This window comes from Nannospalax galili, unplaced genomic scaffold (genome assembly GCF_000622305.1).
Source record: "Nannospalax galili isolate Female #2095 unplaced genomic scaffold, S.galili_v1.0 scaffold615, whole genome shotgun sequence".
Classification (NCBI taxonomy): Eukaryota; Metazoa; Chordata; class Mammalia; order Rodentia; family Spalacidae; genus Nannospalax; species Nannospalax galili.
In genome coordinates this window covers 271,116-291,449 of record NW_008336950.1, presented here as the reverse complement: position 1 = coordinate 291,449, position 20,334 = coordinate 271,116, and the positions used below count along the sequence as shown (strand labels likewise).

Sequence of the window (20,334 nt, the reverse complement as noted above, 5' to 3'; positions counted from 1 at the left end):
CTCTATTGGGTTCCTCCTCATTTTTCTTTTGTCTTCCAAGGCTGGACTCTAGAGTGATGGATTCATGGTTTGCTTTCAGGTATTTTGATAGCTGTTGGAGTGGTTAGAATCAGTGTCAGTTCCCTCTCAAAGGCTTCTGAAATAGAGGGAGAAACAAATTTATCCATCATTTTAGAACAGCAGCTGGTTGTCTTCCTTAGCTACAGGTGGGCACTACAGTATTGGAAACTAAGGTTTGAAGTCTTACATGTGAGTAGCATTTTCTGGTTAGGAACAAAATCATCAATGAGAAATAATTGTCTAAATAACTTTTTATATAGACTTAAGCCTAATGTCTGGGAAGTGTAGTCCCATGAACTCTTAAAGAAGTATATTGATGACTTTACTCTTTGGTTATACTTTCCTTTTGGGTGTTTAAAACCATACAGTTGGCCCAAATAAATCAGTTTATTTTTACACTTAAGGTCATTTGAGGATCTGTTCCTCAAGGGTCACCTGAGCTTGGGAGGAGCTTCTAGTTCCTTTCTTTGACCTGTTCCATCTATGTGAAGATTAGTCAAAGGTCCTGTTCAACCATGTCTGGCTTCACTTGGAAGCATGAATGAGATATTTCCTCTAAGTTGACCCTCCTCTCTGTAGACTGGACACTGGTTCAAGTCCATCTTGTGGGGTCTCCATGTCCTCCCTGAACAAGAGGACAGGTGACTCACCACAGTTACAGGAGAGAGAACTCTGCCAGTTCCATAGTCCACTGGCACTTGGTCAACCTTGGAGGGCAAGGGGCAAAAACTGTCCTTTAGTCCCTCTTGCCACATTAGTATAGGCCTCAAACTATGGCTGTTAAACATCCAATAAGGCTAGTTCCACCAGTCTGGTACTTTTAATTATCATGTGCTAAGGCTTGGATTAAAAACAATCAAATATTCTCAGAAAAAAATGACTAGATATATATTTTGTTCCTTAAACTAGTTGACTAAACTATGACCATAGAAATTTTAAGATTATGTATATATTATTTTTGTCTCATCCTTTATGTATAACAAACCTAAACAGACCTTTATCACTTGCTTAGGCTTTCTCACTTTTTCTATTTTGGGAAATAACTCCATTCCCATATATCTCCTTTTAACATCTTTTACATTCTCATTTTCTTTCTTTCTTTTTTTTAATGATTATGAGACATAATAACATTAACAAATTTTCCATTGGTTGTGAAACTTCTTTTCTGGGGGATGCTAAGCAATGCTTATTTAAGGTTCTCCTGTCAAGCCAATGTTTCATTAAAGTTTTACTGGGGAACCATTGAATTTATTGAGCTTACTTAACGCAATAACTGAGGGGTTGCCGAGGTGTATGTATGACCTGAGGGTTTGCATGTTGGATAGTCTTTATCTAGCATGGGTTATGCCTTCTCTTCCTAGCCTTCCAGAGATTGTGTGCTTTAGCCCTCCCCAAATCCAGGACGCTATGTGTTATTAGGGTCAAATTACATTCAGTTGGCTGGGAAGAGTGGCTGGATAATGCAGTGAGGTCCAGTGACCCTGCTTGGCCCTCCTTTAATGAATGAGCACAACCGTCATCAAGCCCAGTTGTAACTATGTTTAGCAATCAGGCTCAGATGAAGTCGTGATGAAGGTAGTTATTTCATGCAGAAGGAACTGCTGTATAGCATCATCTTATTAAAAGGACCTGGAATTTGGGGCTGGAGAGATGGCTCAGTAGTTAAGAACACTGGTTGTTCTTGCAGAAGACCCAGGTTTGAATCACAGCACCCACGTGGCAGCTAACAACTGTCCGTAACTCCAGTCCCAGGGGATCCGACAGCCCCTTCTGACCTCCATGGGCATTGCACGACATGGGTGCACTTACCTACATGCAGGCAATACACACATACACATTAAATAAAATAATAAAATTTTAAAAAGGACCTGGAATTTAAAAGGATTTGGTTCTAGGATCCACATATGAGGAGAGAACATACGTCATTTGTTTTTCTGAGTCTGTGTTACTTCACTTAGTATAACAGTTTCAAGATCCATCCAGTGACCTGCAAATTTCATTTTTTCATCTTTCTTTACCATTGAGTAGAACTCCATTGTCTAAATGTACCACATTTTTGTTAACCACTCATCAGTTGAGGGACACTTAGGTTGCTTCCGTCTCTTAGCTGTTGTGAAAAGAGCAGCAACAAACATGGTTGTATTCTATTGGATGGCCCCACACCCAGAAGTATATGAACAGCACAAATTAGAATCTGTGGGCTACTAAAAAACAGAGGTTCATATTTAGTTTTACAGAGTACTCCACACTGCTTTCTATACAGGTTGCACGAGTTGCAACCCCACCAGCAGTGGATGAGTGTTCCCCTTTCTCCATATCCTCGCCAGCATTTGGTGTCATTTGTTCTCTTGATCTTAGCCAGTACCATTGCTGTTTTTATGACTATAGCTCTGTAATACAGTTTAAAATCTGGTATAGTAATCCCCCTAGCATTGCTCTTTTGCTCAGGGTTGCTTTGGATATCCAACATCTTTTGTGTTTCCATATGAATTTAAGGATTTTTTTTTCTAATTCTGTGAAGAATATCATGGAGATTTTTATTGGCATTAGATCGAATCTATAAATGGCTTTTGGTAGGATGATCATTTTTACAATACTAATTTTTCCAATTGATGAACATGGGAGGTCCTTCCATCTTCTGGTTTCTTCCTCAGTCTTTGATTTGTTTGTGGGTTCTTTAAATTCATTTGAATTCCTTGATCATGTTTATGATTGTTCTTTTAAATGTCCTGGGTTATGTAGGGGGTCTCCTTATAGAACTCTTCTATAGGACTGATGGAGTTTGGTGGGAACATACTGTTTTGGTTTTCCATATAATTATTATTTTTCCATTGTGATTTTTGCATATGGATTTCTTTTGTTGTGATTCTGGTATGAAACTCAAGCCCTCCTTTGTTGAGTTGAAGACTGTTTCTGCTTGTTTTATTGGTGTCCCTTGTCTTATTGGGTATGTAAAGCTGGTTGGTCTAGGTTTCAGGTCTTCTCAGATTTTATTTTGGAGGGAACTGATGGCTTCAGTTCAGCTACTTAGGAGCTCCCACAGAGGCCCAAGTCAGGTTCAAGTCAGGTACACTCAGGCTTCCTTCTAATGTCTGGACCCCTACTAGCAGGCACTCTCAGCACAATTTGGGAAGCTCACTAAGGGGAGGCCTGATTTAGGCACTCTCAGGCAGTCTGAGGTCTTGGCTCCTACTGTAGGGCAGAGAAGTCTAGCCCTGGTGAAATGGGAGGGGCCTCACCTCCCAGTGCAGGGGGGTTGAACACTGGACAATTTGGGGACAGTTTGGGGAAGTCTCACTTGGTCCCCTACTGTAGTGCGGATGAATTTTTTAAATTTATTTTTTTCTTTTTGAGAGAGGGTCTCCCTGTGGCCTCAGCTTCCCTGGAACTCACTGTGTAGACCAGGCTGGCCCTGAACTCACAGGACCAGATGTTTATCACATCTTAATTTTAAAATAATCTTTGGCAAATGTAACTAAATCTTTGTTTAACTTCTAGTGTCCATGTGGAGTGACCACGATGAAGCAACAAGCTATGGTGCTTGGGCACAGCTGTCCAACAGGTACAAGTGTACATTTGCATATACCCAACCCGAGCCTGTACGTCAGGACTAAGTGCTCACACAGCAGTTTCTTACCAGTCTCTATAAACAAAAATAGCTCATATGAGGAAATCCAGAAACGTAAAGGAACAGAATAGTGCTGTGTAGTGTAGGGTTTCAGCTCTAACAGTGGGTATAGGAGTGCTTTACAGACCTGTCTAGATGACACTGTTGACACTTAAAGGGCAGAGCAGTGTCCTCATTTGTAGACAGTGATTTACTTTGTTCTCTTGTATTTAATCACAGGATATCAACAGGTTTTAGTGTAAAAGAGAATTGTTCATACCACCTAGAAATCAATATGTACCAAACACCCATAAATACATGTGGAAAACAGTCTAAGATGATTGCTTCACATAGTGTATGCCACAGTATTGGGGTGCACCATGCACAGATCCTGGGATCTTTGTCTTTATTTGGAGGCCTTCCAGGTGATGAATTTGAGATTTTTAGATACTCCACTCATGATTTTTAGAATGTGACAACTGAAAAGAGTGGTAGGTCAGATTATTTATTCTGATTAAATAATACTGTGTTAATAGTTTTTTTTTTTATTTTTTAACTTTATGTGTGTAGGTGTTTTGCCTACATGTATGTAAGTGCACCATGTCATGCAATGCCTGCAGAGGTCAGAAGAGGGCATCAGGTCCTCTAGAACAAGAGTTAAGGACAGTTAGTTGCCATGCAGGTGCTGGGAATCAAACTGAGGTCCTCTCCAAGAGCAGCCAGTGCTCTTAACCACTGAGCCGTCTCTCCAGCCCCTATTTTGGGTTTTTTTGATAGTGCTGGAGATCAAACTTGGGCCGTGAACATATTTTACCCCTTAATAAATGAAATAAATTTAAACAATTGTTTACTTTTTTATTTAAAAAATGTATGGTTATCCTTAAACTTCAAATACTGAAGCTATTTATAGAGTGTAAAAAACTGGAATAATCCCATCTTCCAGCGACAAATACTGTGTAATGTCTACCTGTTCCCCACCTTGTTTCTAATGTTTCTCCATATATGTGATTAATTTCATAATAGATTTATGCTGCTGTCCATACTATTTTGCAACATGATTGATCATGTCTTTCATTGCTGTACATAGTAATCTGCCCTAGTTTCTTTAATGTCACACATGGTGTGACATTGGTGAGTTGTTTGCAAACACAGCAAAAGTATATCTTTGCACACTGGAGCTTATTGCTGTAGAATAAATTTCTAGAAAAAGAATTTCTGATCAGCTGTTACCAGATTTCCCTAAAAGCTCACTTTATACTCTGAACAGCAGAGGGATTGCTTACTTACAGATTCTCCAAAGCATCAGTATTTCTTACTCTTCGTCAATTTTTGGGGCCAAACTGATATTTTTTGTTTAATATTTAGTTAAATAGTCAAGGTGGTGAGCATCCTTTTATGTTATGAGGGCATTTTATTATTTCTTTGTGAATCTGACATTTTAGGAAAAGTGTTAAGTAATCATTAGGTTATCTTCAAGCCTTCCAAAAAATTACTGTTTAACTTTTGTCTCATAAAAATATTTGATACTTAAACAGAATGTAAAACTAAATGGAAAGCCAGGTGTGATGGTACATGCCTTTAATCCCAGCACTTAAGAGGCAGAGGCAGGTGGATCTCTGTGAGTTCAAGGTCTACATAGTGAGTTCCAGGCCAGCTGAGAATAAAAAGACGAAAAAAAAAATTGTGCCATGTTTTGTACGTTCTTTTTGATCTTTTTTTTTTTTTTTTTTTTTTTTTTTTTTTTTATCTAGAGCCATGGAACTTCTGAGGGTGAAAGGTCAAAGATCCTGGTCTGTTGGACTGTCAGTGGCTGACCTGGTAGAGACTGTTGTAAACAATAAAAAGAAAGTACACTCTGTGTCAGTTTTAGCACAGGTAACTCCACTCTTCATTCTTGTACCATAAATGTTTGTGTAACAGAATAAAAGCAGCCAGGCCGCTGTTCACACTCTAGTGGGTGCCCTCAGTACCACCAGCTTTTTGTGTTGGACGTGGAGTTTAGTCTGCCCCCATCCCACCTAGCTGCAGCAAGTCTGGATAGTCAGGCTGCCTTTTCACCCTCCTGTCATATATGGAATCCCTAAAAGTGTTTATGTAGTCCATATACTTTTTCTTAGTGTCATTTATCAGTCAGCAAGTCACCCCAGTTTTTTCTCTTTTGCCAGAGCATAAATTCCCCAAAGCACAGCTGAGACGAGGCACAAGTGCTTAGTCCAGTTTTCTTGAATACCAAGAGGGAAATATAACCAAGAAAGGAAAACTTAAAATATCTTACTGTATTTGACTGTGCCCAGGGCCCATACCTCTGCCTGTCTCCAAGTAATCTACTTTTTTTACTTAGTCCCTGTGTGATATTGTAGACAGCTAGTTTACTCTCCTATAAAGAGGTGTCTTTGACCAACTTCCTTCCATCGCAAAAAATTTTCTGAAGCAGTAACTTGAGTTTGGGAAAATAAGCAAATGAAAAATTAAAGTTTTATCACTTTGTGCTCAAAAGGCAAGAATTATTTTTATGTTTTCAGCTCAATTATAATCTCCATTTTTTCATTTCAGGGATATTATGGTATAGATAATGAAGTGTTTTTAAGTTTGCCATGCGTCCTTGGAGCCAGTGGAATATCCAAAGTCATCACAAGCACCACAAAAGACACAGTCACTGAGAAGCTCCAGAGCAGTGCGTCCTCAATCCACAGTCTCCAGCAGCGGCTGAAACTTTGACTCTCAGATGCGTTTGCCTGAAAGGGGGAAAGGGTGTTTTATTTTGCCAGTATGTATATTTTTGAGAACTTCACAGCTTATTTATTCTTACAAACTGCTTTTACGGTACATGGTTTCTAGTTAGCTTTATTATTTGAATCCTTGAAAAGTTAGATAAGAGGAAAAGATCTAATTTTCTTTGTAAATTCTTGACATACCTATACTGTTTAAGCCTGCAGCAGGGATAAACATTCATTTTCAATGTATATAATTTTAAATTATCCTAAATTCAAAGCACATCCAGCACTTTGGAGATGTCTTGGAAGAAACACATTTTTAAATGATTCCTATTAGGTATTTATGCTAAACATGATAAGCTGAAAACCCAAAACTGCCTTAGGTACAAAATTCATGCTGGGTACATACTCAGAGACCTCTTGGCTTAAAGTATTAACGTTGCATTTACAAAATACAATTGAGGGACTGGAGAGATAGCCCTGCAGTTAGGAGCACTGACTACTCATGCACAGGACCCAGGTTTGATTCCCAGCACCCACATGGACAACTGTCCATAACTCCAGTTCCAAGGGATTGGACACCTTCTTCTGATCTCTGTAGGCATTGCATGACATGGGTGCCCTACATGCATGCAGGCAATATACTCATACACATAAAAATCAAAATACAGTTGATAATAATGGCAAAGCATTTCATTTTCCTTCTTAAAATTCATTTGCTATCAAAATCTAGGATGAATTTTAGTATGTACTTTATAGTAAAATAAAATCTTATTAATCTATGAAGAAAAATTGTATGTAATTTAATTTCCAGTGAGATTTCCTTTCTGAAATGGTCTGCAGCCTCTTCCTGGGGTGTAAGCTCTCCAGCATACCATAAGCATACTGCTATTAGAGGAAACAGGGACTTGTGTATTTCTGTGGTCACAGAGAGGAATAACAGCTAAGCAATAGGTCTTGAGACCAATATACAAGGCTTTCATAAAGATCATTATTCTTAAGGAAGAGAAGTTGAATGGTCTGGTACTTGTGAGCAAACCCTTTAATCACTCCAGAAGAAACAGTTCAGACTGCATGTGCTTTGATTGTTCAGAGCGACATTTCCATATGGTAAAGACAGCGTTATCCCTGCTGTGGCATACAACTTATAGCAGCAGCTAACACAGCACTTTACAGTGAGCTCTTTATTGAATCCTCACATTAACTTCCTGACTATTCATCATCATTCTAAAGAAGGAAACTGAGTTTTAATGTCTTAACACCATATGGGTTTTAAGAGGCATTACTTACCCATAAAACCTCTACTTTTTATAGGTAGCAGTGGATTCGGGGAAGCCTAAGAGGCCTAACAGCCAAGTTATCACATGATCCTAAAACTGGAATTTTGAATACTATGAATTACTTTCATTCTCCTGTAGGAAATTACTTTAAACTTTTTTAAAGAAAAAGTAAAGGCCAGATGTGGTGGAGCACACCTTTAATCCCAGCACTTTGTAGGCAAAGATAGGCAGATCTTGTGAGTTTGAGGCCAACCTACTCTACATAATGACTTGCAGGCCAGCCAGGGCTACATAATAAGACCTGTCTCAAAAAGAAAAGATTGATCCTCTGGCTTCCCAGATCTTCAACAGATAGCAACAGAGAGGATATGCACTCAGGTTGGGTATTTATTTAGCAGTCCATCTAGTATTTTGTAGGAATCTCTTATAAACCAAGCCCTGCCAGTGCTTACAGTCTTAACACAGGAAACAGTAATGAAATAACAAGTAAATGTTCAAATGCCAGTGTAGTAAGAATTGTAAAGAAGTCCAGACTGTTTTAAAAGCATGTAATAGGTGAATCCAAGTCTGGTCAGGGAGAGGAACTCAATAGTTTGTAAGGGCACAAATTTTTTAGGTAGAAAGGAGGTAATCTAATTATCAGTGGGATATTCAATAGTTAAAACGGCAGCTCAGTATCCTGTGTTTGACTGCTCTTGCAGAGGACCCGGGTTCGAGTCCCAGCACCCACATGGCAGCTACAAACCATCCTTAACTCCAGTTCCAGGGGAATCCAAAGCCCTCTTCTGACTTCTGTGGCATTGCACGACATGGGTGCACTCACATACATGCAGGCGATACACTTGTACACATAAAATAAAAATAATAAATAAAATATTTTTCTAAAAAAGAATATTAAAAAAAAAAAACAGAAAAGGGCTGGAGAGATGGCTCAGTGGTTAAGAGCACTGGCTGCTCTTACAAAGGACCTGTGTTCAATACCCAGCACCCACATGGCAGCTAACAACTGTTCATAACTTCCAGAACTCCAGTTCCAGGGAATCTGACTCCCTTTTCTGACCTCCACAGGCATTGCACAACATGGGTGCACTTACACACGTGGAGGCACTACACTCCTACACATAAAATAAAAATAATAAAAATTTTAACAAAAGAACATAGAAAAGTATTTAATATGCTTAAAAAGACTCCCATAAGATTTAACTGGATAAAAACCTTTTGGGCTAGTGGTATAGCTCTGGGAAAAGGTGTTTGTCAGACATGGGTTTCATCCTAGAAACACAAAAACAAAACTTTCAGTTCTTGAGGATGTAAGCATTCTATACAGATTATTGCTGAAACAATTCTTGTGTACTTTAATCTTCTAATAGGTGCTAATTGGAAATTTGATAATTCCTAAAAATCTTAATTTTCTCTTTTCATTTGTTTTTGGGACAGGGTCTCATTCTGTAGCTCAGGCTGGCCTTGAACTCACAGCAGTCCTCCTCCCTCAGCCTCATGAGTGCTGACCACCATGCCCAGCAACAATTCTTTTTAGTGTTGGGTGCGGGTGTCTAACCTAAGATCTGGTACATGCTAGGCAAGTCTTCTACCACTGTGCTATATCCCCAACCTTTATAAAACCTAATTTCTAATATACTTGTATTAGTCACTTTTCTGTTGCTGTGATAGAAACACTGACCCAAGCAATTTATAGAAGGAAGAGTTTATTTGAGCTTATGGTTCCGGGGGAATTACAGTCCATCATAGCAGGGAGGCAAGGTGGCTGGAGGTGGCTGGAGCAGGAGCAGCAGACGCTAAGCTCTCACATCACACAGGCATAGGAAGCAAGAGAGTGACTGGAGACCTGGCAAGGCTTAAGAACTCTGTACGCCCACCCCAGTGACGTGCTTCCTCTGGGATAGCCACACCTTCCAAAATCTCCCAAAAGAGCACCATCATCTGGGGACAAAATGTTCAAATACTTGGAGCCTATGGGGGACATTTTCATTCAAACCACCACAATACTCTTAATAATCTAACTGTAAAATGCTGTAAAAGATGAATTGCCAAGCATTGCCTATGTTACAGAATGAACATGTCAGTATCATATTAACTGAATGCTTACTGTTATTCCAAGTATTTTGTTAGAGTCTGAGCATTCAGGAATGAATAAAAATAATCCTTGCCCTGTAAGGGTCAGAATAGGGGCTAGAGAGATGGCTCAGCGGTTAAGAGAGTACTTCTCTTGGAGAGGGCCTGGGTTCCATTCCCAGCACCAGCATCAGATGGTGTAAAACTACCTGTAACTCCCAATTTCAAGGGATCCAACAGCTTCTGGCCTCTATGGGCACCAGCACATATGTGGTGCACAGAAACTCATGCAGTCAAACACACCTACAGATAAATAAAAAATAAATCTTTGTAAAAGATCACAATATAGAAGTAATTTTCCTCGCACATATTTACTTGAGTGATATTAGCAGTTACAAGTTCCATTAACTGGTTGATACCACTTCTTCCTCTCTCTGATTTGATGATAATTTAACAGTCACAAGGCTTCTGCTCTTAACTCTCATTTTCTCCAAACTTTTCAATGGGTTAGATGATGTTGACTTGATTGACCTACAAAGAAAATGTACTAAGTGTTGGCATATTCTCAGCTGGGGTACAACAAGGACATTCTGCATCAGTGTTCATTTCCTAAGGTGGTATCTGTCTACCTTCTGTTAAGTTTGAATCTTCCATTAAGAGTTGCAAGTCCAGCCAGGTGTTGGCACACACCTTTAATCCTAGCTCTTGGGAAACAGAAGCAGGCAGAGCTCTGTGACTCTGAGGCCAGCCTGGTCTTCATAGTAAGTTCCAGCCAGCCAGAACTACATAGTGAGACTCTGTCTCAAAAAAAAAAAGTTATAAGGGGCTGGAGAGATGGATCAGTGGTTAAGAGTACTGACTGCTCTTGCAGAGGACCCAGGTTTGATTCCCAGCACCCACGAACCATCTTTAACTCCAGTTCCAAGGGACTCCGAAGCTCTCTTCTGACCTCTGGCATTGCACAACACTGGTGCACTCACATACATGCAGGTAATACACTCATACACATAAAATGAAAATAATAAAAATATTTTTTAAAAAGTTATAAATTCTGATTGATTTTTCCCCCTTATTATGTTGTCAAATGCAGGCTTTTGTAAAAGGCTAGTGAGAGATTTATTTCCACTTTTAAAAAATTTAAGAATAAGCCAGGCGTGGTGGTGCACGCCTTTAATCCCAGCACTTGGGAGGCAGAAGCAGGTGGATCTCTGTGAGTTCCAGGCCAGCCTGGTCTACATAGTTCCAGGACAGCTCAGGCTACTGGGAGGCCCTGTCTCAAAAAGACAAAACAACAACAACAAAAAAACTTAAGAATAAAACATTTTTTTTCTTCTTGCTATCTGACAAAGGAAAAAAAAAAAAAAAAAAAAACCTTTCATTTTTCCAAAAGCATGTGGTGCCTCTTCTTGATTTCTATTAAAGTACATTTTTGGTACTGTAAAATAAATTTTTCATTTTCCAATTTACATTTTTTTAAATATCAAGAATAATGAATGAAGTAAACTTTGATTTTAAAAGTACTATGTGGCCAGGTGTGGTGGCGCACGCCTTTAATCCCAGCACTCGGGAGGCAGAGGCAGGCGGATCTCTGTGAGTTCAAGGCCAGCCTGGTCTACATGGTGAGTTCCAGGACAGCTGGGGCTACAGGGAGACCCTGTCTCAAAAAGACAAAAGAAAAAAAAAATGTGATGCCTGATTTATTAAGTGAAAGAAAATGCATTTGGATTAAAGTTTTTTCATGCAGTTGACATAGCATCTGCATCGGTTATTCCACGTTCCTTAGTATAAAATGAAGAAAATGGACTTTACCACTTGTTTCCAGACTTAAAAAAAAATAAAATTGGGCATGTAATGCTAATCCTGGGTGTGGACTGAATCTGAGATTAACTGAAACAAGGGAGACCTTCCTGATTGGATCAGGAAGCTGGAAGATCCTCCCTAAGTGTGGGCGCTACCTTCTGGTGGCAGAAGGAGCTCTTGCTTTGTGCTCACCTTCCTGCCCACTGGTGAGTTCGTCTCGCTGCTGTGACCAACTTCTTAGAGTTCCAACCTAAACTGAAGAGTAGCAGTTCTCCCAGAATACATCAGGCCTTCAGCACCAGAACGGGACTACTGTGACATCCAACCTCGTGGACTAAGCAACTGCCTCTTCAGTGTAGTGCAGCCATTGTTGGAGTACTCAGGCTCTGTCCTGTAAACTAATATATATCCAGATATATATCTGGATTTATTATATTTATATATACATATATATATACACACATATATATTCATTCTACAAATTGTTTCTTTAAAGAACCCTAATACAGAAATTGGTACCAGAGAGTGGGCTCTTGGCTGTGAAGAACCTGACCATGTGAGGAATGTGGAAGACTTTGGAAGTTTGGGCTAGAAAAGAGGTTGATTGCTGTAAGCAGAGCTTAACAGGCCATTCTAGGAGGCTCCTGGAAGAATATAGTCCTGAAAACAATGTACTTCCAGAGGAAAATAAGGACCTAAGCAGCAATTGAGGTATTTTGGCAAAGAATCTGGCTGGAGTCTGCCCACAGACCAAAAGCTTGCCCCAAGCTAAGTTGAAAAGGAATGCACATGCCTTCAATCCCAGCACTAGGGAGCCAGAGGCAGGCGGATCTCTGAGTTCAAGGCCAGCCTGACCTACATAGTGAGTTCCAGGACAGCTGGGGCTGCAGGAAGACACTGTCTCAAAAACCAAAAAAGAAAAGCAATAGACTAATTTCTTTGGTGGAGGATACTTCAAGACAGCCTAAGGTAGAAATGGTGGTGTGGCTGTTAGTGATGAATATTATGCAGACCTATAATGAAAAGAGCAAATGGTGCAGAAATAGAGACTATACAGTTTGAATTGAAAAAGAGCACTAGGAAGATTAATGTTGGAGCCAAGGTGTGTGCTGAAGGAGAGGATTCCTAGAGGTTTGCACTTAAACAATGGAGAAAGTGCCTCCAGGGTAAGACTACCCAACTTGTGAAAGGAAAATGCTGAGAGAAAAGTTTTAAAAGTGGATGAAGCAGGCCTGGTCCATCCCAAACTTGCAGCTAGACTTGGCAGTCATTTACCTGGTGCTGGCTTTGGAGGCATGAAAGATGCAAGAGTGAAGGGTCATCGGTCCTTCCCCGAGGTTTCAGAGAGCCACCAAGGCCAGGCAGCATGCAGCAGGGACATCCCTGCATCAAGAAGGCCCTGATAGGCCATTGCATGAAGCTATGATGGTGAAGCCTGGTTGGCAATGGAGACCCCAAGAAGTTCATGATGCCAGAGCTGTGAGACATCTGCCAAAGAGAACTGCATACAAGGAGTGGTACCAGGCCAAGAGAGTGATGTATGTTTCATAGGGCAAATGTAGAGAGGCTGAGCCATTTAAGCCCTTTGGAAGTAAAGTCCCAGAAGTCAGACGGGGAGATACTGGATTTGGTGTTTGCCCTGCTGGTTTTTGGTCTTGTTTTGGTCTGGTATTTGTTCTCTATGCCTCTATTCCTCCCTTTTGGAATGGGAATGTGTATTCAATTCCACTGTATGTTGGGAATATGTAATATGTATTTTGATTTTGTAGAGACTTAAAGTACTGCCCTGAGTCTCAGAAGAGACTATGGACTTTTGAATAGTATTGAGACTGGTAGGAACTATGGAGACTTTTAAGGATAGACTAAAATGCATGTTTGTATTTTATATGGTCATGAGCCTATGGGAGCCAAGGGAATGTGGTGGTTTGAATGAGAATGTCCCCCACAGGCTCCCAAGTATTTGGACATTTTTGTTCCCAGTTGGTGGCACTGTATTGGGAGGTCTTAGAAGGTGCAGCCATGCTGGAGGAAGCATGTCACTGGGGGCAGGCTTAGAGAGTTCTTAAGCCTTGCTGGATCTCTAGTTGTTCTCTGCTTCCTGTGCCTGCTTGAAGATGTGAGCACTTAGCTTCCGTTCCTACTCCAGCCACCTCTGCTGCCATGCTCCCCATCATGATGGATTCTTGCCCCCTTTTGGAACTATAAGCTAAATAAACTCATAAGTTCCCTTGGTCACAGTATTTTATCACAGCAACAGAAAAGTAATAGAGTAATAAAACTTCCCCCCTTTTTGAGACAGGGTCTCCTTGTAGCTCCTGGTTTGCAAGTTGTTTTGGAGATCAGGCAGGCCTTGATCCCACAAAGATCTGCCTGTCTCTGCCTCCTGAGTGCTGGGATTAAAGGCATCCACCACCTATGAAAACGTTTTCTTGAGATGGGTCTCCAGTAGTTCCAGCTGGCCTGGAATTATGTAGACCAGACTGGCCTCAGAGATCTGCCTAACTCTGCCTCTGAGTGCTGGGACCAGAGGCGTGGTCTCTGTGAGACAGGGTCTACCGGTATCCCTAAGCAATACATTACCAATTCATAGAGACAGCTGCTGTGGTTGAAGGTACTTCTAGGTTGCATGTGGTTTTAAGCACAATCTGAAAGGCATACTTTTAAGATATGTGTCAGGCAGTGCGTGTGCACGTGGAGAGGCCAGAAGAGGCCCCGGTGATTGGTGTGCTCCACCACTCAGCTCGGTGCTTGAGTCTCAGACTGGTGCTCAGGTCTTGGCTAGGTGCGTTCTCTAGATCAGGTGATGAGGACTAACGATGGCTAACATGTCTCTACAACAAACTTTTATTGGAAGTAGAAATTCAATTAAGACCGATAACCGCCCTTGCGCTGCACAAGGCAATTAAGACTCTGAAGCGCACCTTAGGACGTTGCAAAGGCAACGCAAAGTGGACCGCAGCCTTGGGCGGGGACAGCCGGGGCCCAGAGCGCGGGGCGGCACAGTCTGCGGCCTCCCCCCAGGGCGCCTCACTGCCCCAGCGAACCCGGGAAAGGACCTGAAGGGTGACCGTGACAACCGGGATGCCTCGGCGTCGTGCTCTCGGAGCCAACCGCCCTGCTCCCACGTGATCGGAGGCAGGCGAGGCCGGAAACCGCGCAGCTCTCACGTCCAGCTGTCCAGGGCGCCCCACCCCCAAGCCCGACCGCGGCCCGGAAGTGGCGCGGCGGAGGCGGAAGCGCGCGGCGTGCTGGCTTCCGGCGGGGCGGGGCGGGCGGCGCGGCGATTGTCTGGCGGCTTGGGCGGCCCCGAGGCGCTGACCCTCTCCGCGGGGACGGCGCCATGGCGGTGTCCGAGAGCCAGCTGAAGAAGATGGTGTCCAAGGTGAGCCCGCGGCCTGCCCTCCCGCACAGGGGCGCGGAGAGCCGTGACGAGGCCCCGGAGCCTCGTTGCTCGGCCGGAGTCCCCGCTGGACTCGCGGTGCTAGGGGTCGAGTCGCCCCGGCTTCCGGAGCCCCCGCGGACCCGATGGAGTCCGGTCCTCGGATTCCCCGAGACCGACTCGCGTTCGCTTTTGTTTACTTTGACTAACTTGGAACTCTCACAGCGCCACTGGGGTGGTGGTTTTTTTTGTTTTTTTATTAAAAATGTTTAGGCATATTGCATTTTAATGTAGTCTTAATTTTGTGATTTACACGGGGCACCTGACACCAAAATGAACATATATAATATACATATATTAATTTGACAAATGTAGTTGTAATATGGTTGAGACAACTCTTTAGTTCAGTGACTTAGCTTTGACACTTTCGTCAAATCACCGGCTCAAGAGGTTTTCAGCTTACCGTAAAACATGTAAAACTTTTTTAAAAATAGACATTTTCCAGTAAAATCATCCCCATCATCCTTGCAGAACAAACTTCTATCTCTTGTTTGTCTTTTAGGTTTCTTGAGCCCCGCCCCGCCCCACCCCACCTCCCACTTATCCTTAATGATTGAGGGAACCCATAGATAGTGGCACAGGTCTATGTTCGCATCGTTTGTATTTTTAAAGCCCCACTTAAGCTTTTACAGGAACCTGCCATAGCCCATTAAACTTGCTTCATCCCATCATGGACTCTCCATCCTCATCCGGATGTTCTGGGCACCTGCGGGGACTGTAGGTGTTAATATTATTACTGATCACTTGTCTCCTGTGTGCATTATCTTAGCTGACAATGTAAACATAGGCTTTCCATCCTCGTTGTCGTTGTTAAGAGGTTTGTCTGTGCTGTTAGTCCGTCTTGCTTTACCCAGATTTACCCAGTTTGTTTATTCAGGCAGCCCTCTGTTTTCCTATTGTAGCTACAGCTTTCCTTGGGGATGAGTCGCTACTGCAAGAGTAGTTGCTTGATTATAGAAGAATGTGGTTGTATTATAGAGTGTATAGGTTGTATTATAGAAGTAGCTGCATGATAGATTATAGTGGTATCGTAGATTGTACAGGTTGTACTATAGAAGAAAGCAGTTGCATGATAGATTATACAAGAAAGTAATTGTATTATAGATTGCTGCTCTACCCTAGATTGTAAGAATACAACAGTATGAACAGCCATCCAAAGAGCCCTAGACATTGGAATTTACACCACATAGAAACCAGTAAATAATGTCAGAAGCACATTATATATGTTGGGAAGTTGATAACTAAGCTTTTGACAAAAATAAAGCAGTAAAGACCCAGTTACTGGTGGTGAAGATGGGAAGGGTTGTGGTTTCATATCAGATAGTGAAGGAAGGCCTTCGTGAGACACGCTGTACGAGTGCAAACCTGAATGAGGTAAGACTCTGGGGCCAGAACGTTCTAGGAAAAAAGTTGTAGAGGCTTGGGGCAGAAGTTTATCATATGATATAGAGGAATAACAGGGTAGCGTGGCTGCACCCAGGACACCATGGAAGGAGGTAGTAGTATAGTAGTATTGGATGTCGAGTGTCAGTGATGGAGGCCTCTGGAGGACATGCAGGCCAGTGTCAGGGTTTGGCATTTGGATGGATTATGATGAGAAGCAGTTGATGTAAGTTTCATTTGTTTGAGACAGGGTCTTGCTTTGTAGTCCTGGCTGGCCTCGAACTCTTGGCCATCCACTTCCCTCTACCTCCCTAGTGCTGGGATTAAAGGCACCATGCCTGGCTCAACTGATGTAAATTTTAACTGGGCAGCTCTGGATGCTATGTTGAAACTAAACAAGGGGCAAGAGGGGAAGTGGAAGACACCTGTGAATGGGGCTGCTAAAAATCAAATAGCATGAGAAACGCTATCATCTTAGAGCATGCTTGTAGCTATGGAGATAGGTGTGTTCAGATTCTGGATGTATATTGAAGGCAAAGCTTAGCAGGATTTGCTATGACCACATTGAAAGAGAGGCTCAAGATAACTTTTAAGGTTTGGGACCTGAATAGCCTCGAGAGTGTAGATGTGGGAAGAATAAGATTGGAGTTCATAAGGAGTTCAGTTTTGTTCATCATCAGTTTAACATTCATTAGATAGCCAAGTGCAGCTGTCAGATGGCAGTTGGTGCGCTGTTCCTTCTCCTCATCCATGGAGGGGGGGTGCATCCAAGACAAATGGGTAGCAAAGAACCTGTGTGAACTGTGCTTTTTCCTGGCATGCCTTCCTGTGATGAAGGTTCACTTACAAGCTAGGCACAGTAAGATTAACAATGCACTTAGCAAAGTAGAACAGTCTGCACTGATTATATTTATGGCACCGCCACTCTTGGACTTTGGGGCTGTTATGAAGTAAAATAAGTTCTTTGAACACAAGTACTGGAAAGCGGATCTTAGGCTTGTAAGTCCCTAATGGGTGGGGTAGCTCTGCAGTATGGGTATGCTAAAGGTGTGACTCAACTTCCTGGGTAGAACAGTGGCACAGCCTGAAATTTCATCATGATGTCATGCTACTTAGAAATGCAGCTTAAGGGCTGGAGAGATGGCTCAGTGGTTAAGAATACTGGTTATTCTTGCAGAAGACCTGGGTTCAAGTCCCAGCACCCATATGGCAGCTAACAACTGTCTGTAACTCCAGTTCCAGGGGACTCGACGGCCTCTTCTGTCCTCTTTGGGCATTTCATGACACAGGTGCACTTACCTAACATGCAGGCAATATACTCATACACTAAAAATAATAAAATATTTTTATTTTTTTAATTTTTTTATTTTTATTCTATGTGTGTACGTTTATGCCTGCATGGAGGTAAGTGCACCCGTGTTGTGCAGTGCCCACGGAAGTCAGAAGAGGCTTTCGGCTCCCCTGGGACTGGAGTTATGGACAGTTCTTATCTGCCATGTGGGTGCTAGGATTTGAACCCGGGTCTTCTGCAAGAACAACCAGTGTTCTTAACCGCTGAGCCATCTCTCTATCCCCCAAAAATAAAATGTTTTTTAAAAAAAGAAATGCAGTTTAAAATTTATTATTTCTAGAATTTTCCATTATTTTTGGATTCTGGTTGGCCATAGGTCATTAAAACTACAGAAAGCAAAGGACTATATATTTCTGGAGTTTATGGAAGTAGTTCAGATTAGAAGGGTTTTGTTGTTTTGGGGTGAGGGGGTGGTCTTTTTGAGATAGGCTCTCCTGTAGTCTAAGCTGGCCTGGAACTTCCTATGGAGACCAGGCCGGTCTTGAACTCACAGAGATGTGCCTGCCTCTACTGCCTGAGTGCTGGGACTAAAGACCTGCGCTCCCACCACGCCCAGCCTTGGAAGCAGGGTTCTTTGCCTTTTTTCTTTTTTCTGGTCTTTTTTGAGATGGGGTCTCCCTGTAGCCTCAGCTGGCCTGAATTCGTTATGGAGATCAAGAGAGTGCCTGCCTCTGCCTCCTGAGTGCTAGGATAAAAGGCGTGTGCCACCACGCCCACCCGGCCTTGTTTTTTCTTTTTTTAATTAACTGATTTATTTTTACTTTATGTATAGGATCCCCTGGAACTGGAGTTAAGGATGGTTGTTACCTGACATATGGATGCTGGGAACTGAACCTGGGTCCTCTGCAAAGGCAGCCAGTGCTCTTACCCACTGAGCCATCTCTCTAGTCCCTGGAAGGGTTTTTTTTTTTTAAATACCTGGTTATTTGTGTGGGTTGTGTGCATGCCAAGGCAAGCATGTGAAGGTCAGAGGACAACCCATTGGAATCAGTTCTCTCCTACCATGAAATGTTCATGGATCAAACTGTGGCCATTAAGCTTGGCAGCAAACCCCTTTACCTACTGAGCCATCGCACCTGAGATTGACATTTTTAGTGTGGGAGCTTCAGCATATGTAAAAATACAAGGGAGACTACAAGAGGAGTGAGGTCTTAGACAAGGAATGTGAAGGTGTGGGTCCTGGGGCTCAGTAAGCATTGATTAGGGAAAGAGAATGAATGGTAGAAACGCTGAGAAGGGAGGCAAGCTTCGAGACTTCAGACTGCGAGTCAAGAATGGTGATATTTGCTCTTTTAATCTTTAATTATGTTTATCCACTCATCTTTGTGTGCCTCTCTCTCTGTGTGTGGTGTGGGTGTGGGTGTGTGTGTGTGTGTATACACATGCATGTGCCACATGAGTGTGTGGAGGTCAGAGTACAAACTTGTAGGAGTTGGTTCTCTCTTTCCATCATGTGGGTTTCAGGGATCAGCCTCAGGTTATCCGGCCTTTACCTGCTGAGCCATCTCACCAGCCCAGTAAGTTTTAAGAGGGAAACAGCAGCCTGGTCAGACACCACTGCTAAGTAAGATGAAGATAGAATTGGGCACAGCACACAATACAGCAGGTTTCAGTGACTTTGATGGACAGTGGGTGCAGGCTAGGTGCAGAATACATATGCACCCTTCCTGCTGAGGAGGCCAGAGTCCTAGAAGACATTCTTGTTACCTCCTTTTCCATCACATGAACAAGCAGATAAGTCAGAAAATCCTGTGAGCTCTGCCTTCAAAACAGATCCAAACCTGAGCATGTCCCAAGGTCTCCACAGTTAGAAAATGTCCAAAATTGGAGTAGGTTTGAAGAAAATAGTTTGACATTAAACATCACTGTTTGCTGACATCACAGGAATACCGAGATATGTGTTCCCTACCTGATGAAGAGATGTTCGTCTCTGAAATGAGCTTCTTAAGGAAGGGAAAAGAGTGAGAAGAGAAGAGAATACAAGAGTCTTGAAGAAGGCCATCACTTTTAGATCCGAAAACTAACTCCAAGGAAGGTGTACGAAAAGCACTGAGGGAATGCATTGATTAGCCAGCTCAGTCATGGAACCTTCTGTAGGAAAAGTGAACAAAATTTCAACAAATAAGTAACAAGGAGTTAAAATTAGAAATGAAGGGTTGGTGAGCTGGCCCAACAGTTAAGAGCACTAGCTGTTCTTGGAGAGGACCTGGGTTCAGTTCCCAGCACCTACATGATGGCTAACAACCTTCGTTACTCCAATTCCAAGGGATCCAAGGCCCTCTTCTGACCTCTGAGGGCAGTGCATGACCCAGTTGCACTTAACACACATGCAGGCAATACACTCATACACATAAATAAAATTGGTCTGTCCGTGTAATCGGTATTTTTCAGCATTGAAAAGGAGTGAGTGCTGATACTTTTCTGTCTTGCCGTCTTGTTTATTGAGGTCTCTGTTGGAGTAACTGCTTTTTTTTTTAACTAGAAATTGAACCCAGGACCTCGTGTGTGCTAGGTGATTGCTGTACCACTGAGCCACTCAGCTACAAAAGCTGACTGCTTTTTAAGAAAAGCTAATTTAAGAACTTGTGTTCATGGATAGGGAGTTTGTCAAATTGTGAGCTTCAGTG

The 20,334-nt window shown here is 42.3% G+C and overlaps 2 protein-coding genes and 1 long non-coding RNA gene across 7 annotated transcripts in view; 2 read left to right on the top strand and 1 right to left on the bottom strand.

The window, feature by feature from the left end:
* The window catches only part of Uevld (UEV and lactate/malate dehyrogenase domains), a 57,927-nt gene extending 50,782 nt beyond the window's left edge, over positions 1-7,145 (top strand). For all 4 annotated transcript variants that reach the window (XM_017797800.2, XM_008831701.3, XM_029562882.1 and 1 more), the window contains 3 exons: positions 3,559-3,622; positions 5,419-5,542; positions 6,221-7,145. In XM_017797800.2, coding sequence (XP_017653289.1) covers positions 3,559-3,622; positions 5,419-5,542; positions 6,221-6,385 — 353 coding nt within the window. In that variant the 3' untranslated portion in view covers positions 6,386-7,145. The remainder of the gene's footprint in view (positions 1-3,558; positions 3,623-5,418; positions 5,543-6,220) is intronic.
* LOC115070132 lies at positions 6,310-14,732 on the bottom strand. Of its 2 annotated transcripts, none has more exons than XR_003849334.1 (4): positions 14,456-14,732; positions 11,727-11,932; positions 10,110-10,265; positions 6,310-6,402 (listed from the first exon to the last, which is right to left on the bottom strand). It is a non-coding gene; the product is annotated as an uncharacterized LOC115070132 (long non-coding RNA). The 2 variants fall into 2 exon arrangements; XR_003849335.1 differs by lacking the exon at positions 14,456-14,732 and adding an exon at positions 12,810-12,879.
* Positions 14,733-14,763: 31 nt separating this feature from the next.
* The window catches only part of Tsg101 (tumor susceptibility 101), a 35,444-nt gene continuing 29,873 nt past the window's right edge, over positions 14,764-20,334 (top strand). Inside the window, exon 1 of the mRNA XM_008831698.2 lies at positions 14,764-14,916. Coding sequence (XP_008829920.1) covers positions 14,875-14,916 — 42 coding nt within the window. The 5' untranslated portion in view covers positions 14,764-14,874. The remainder of the gene's footprint in view (positions 14,917-20,334) is intronic.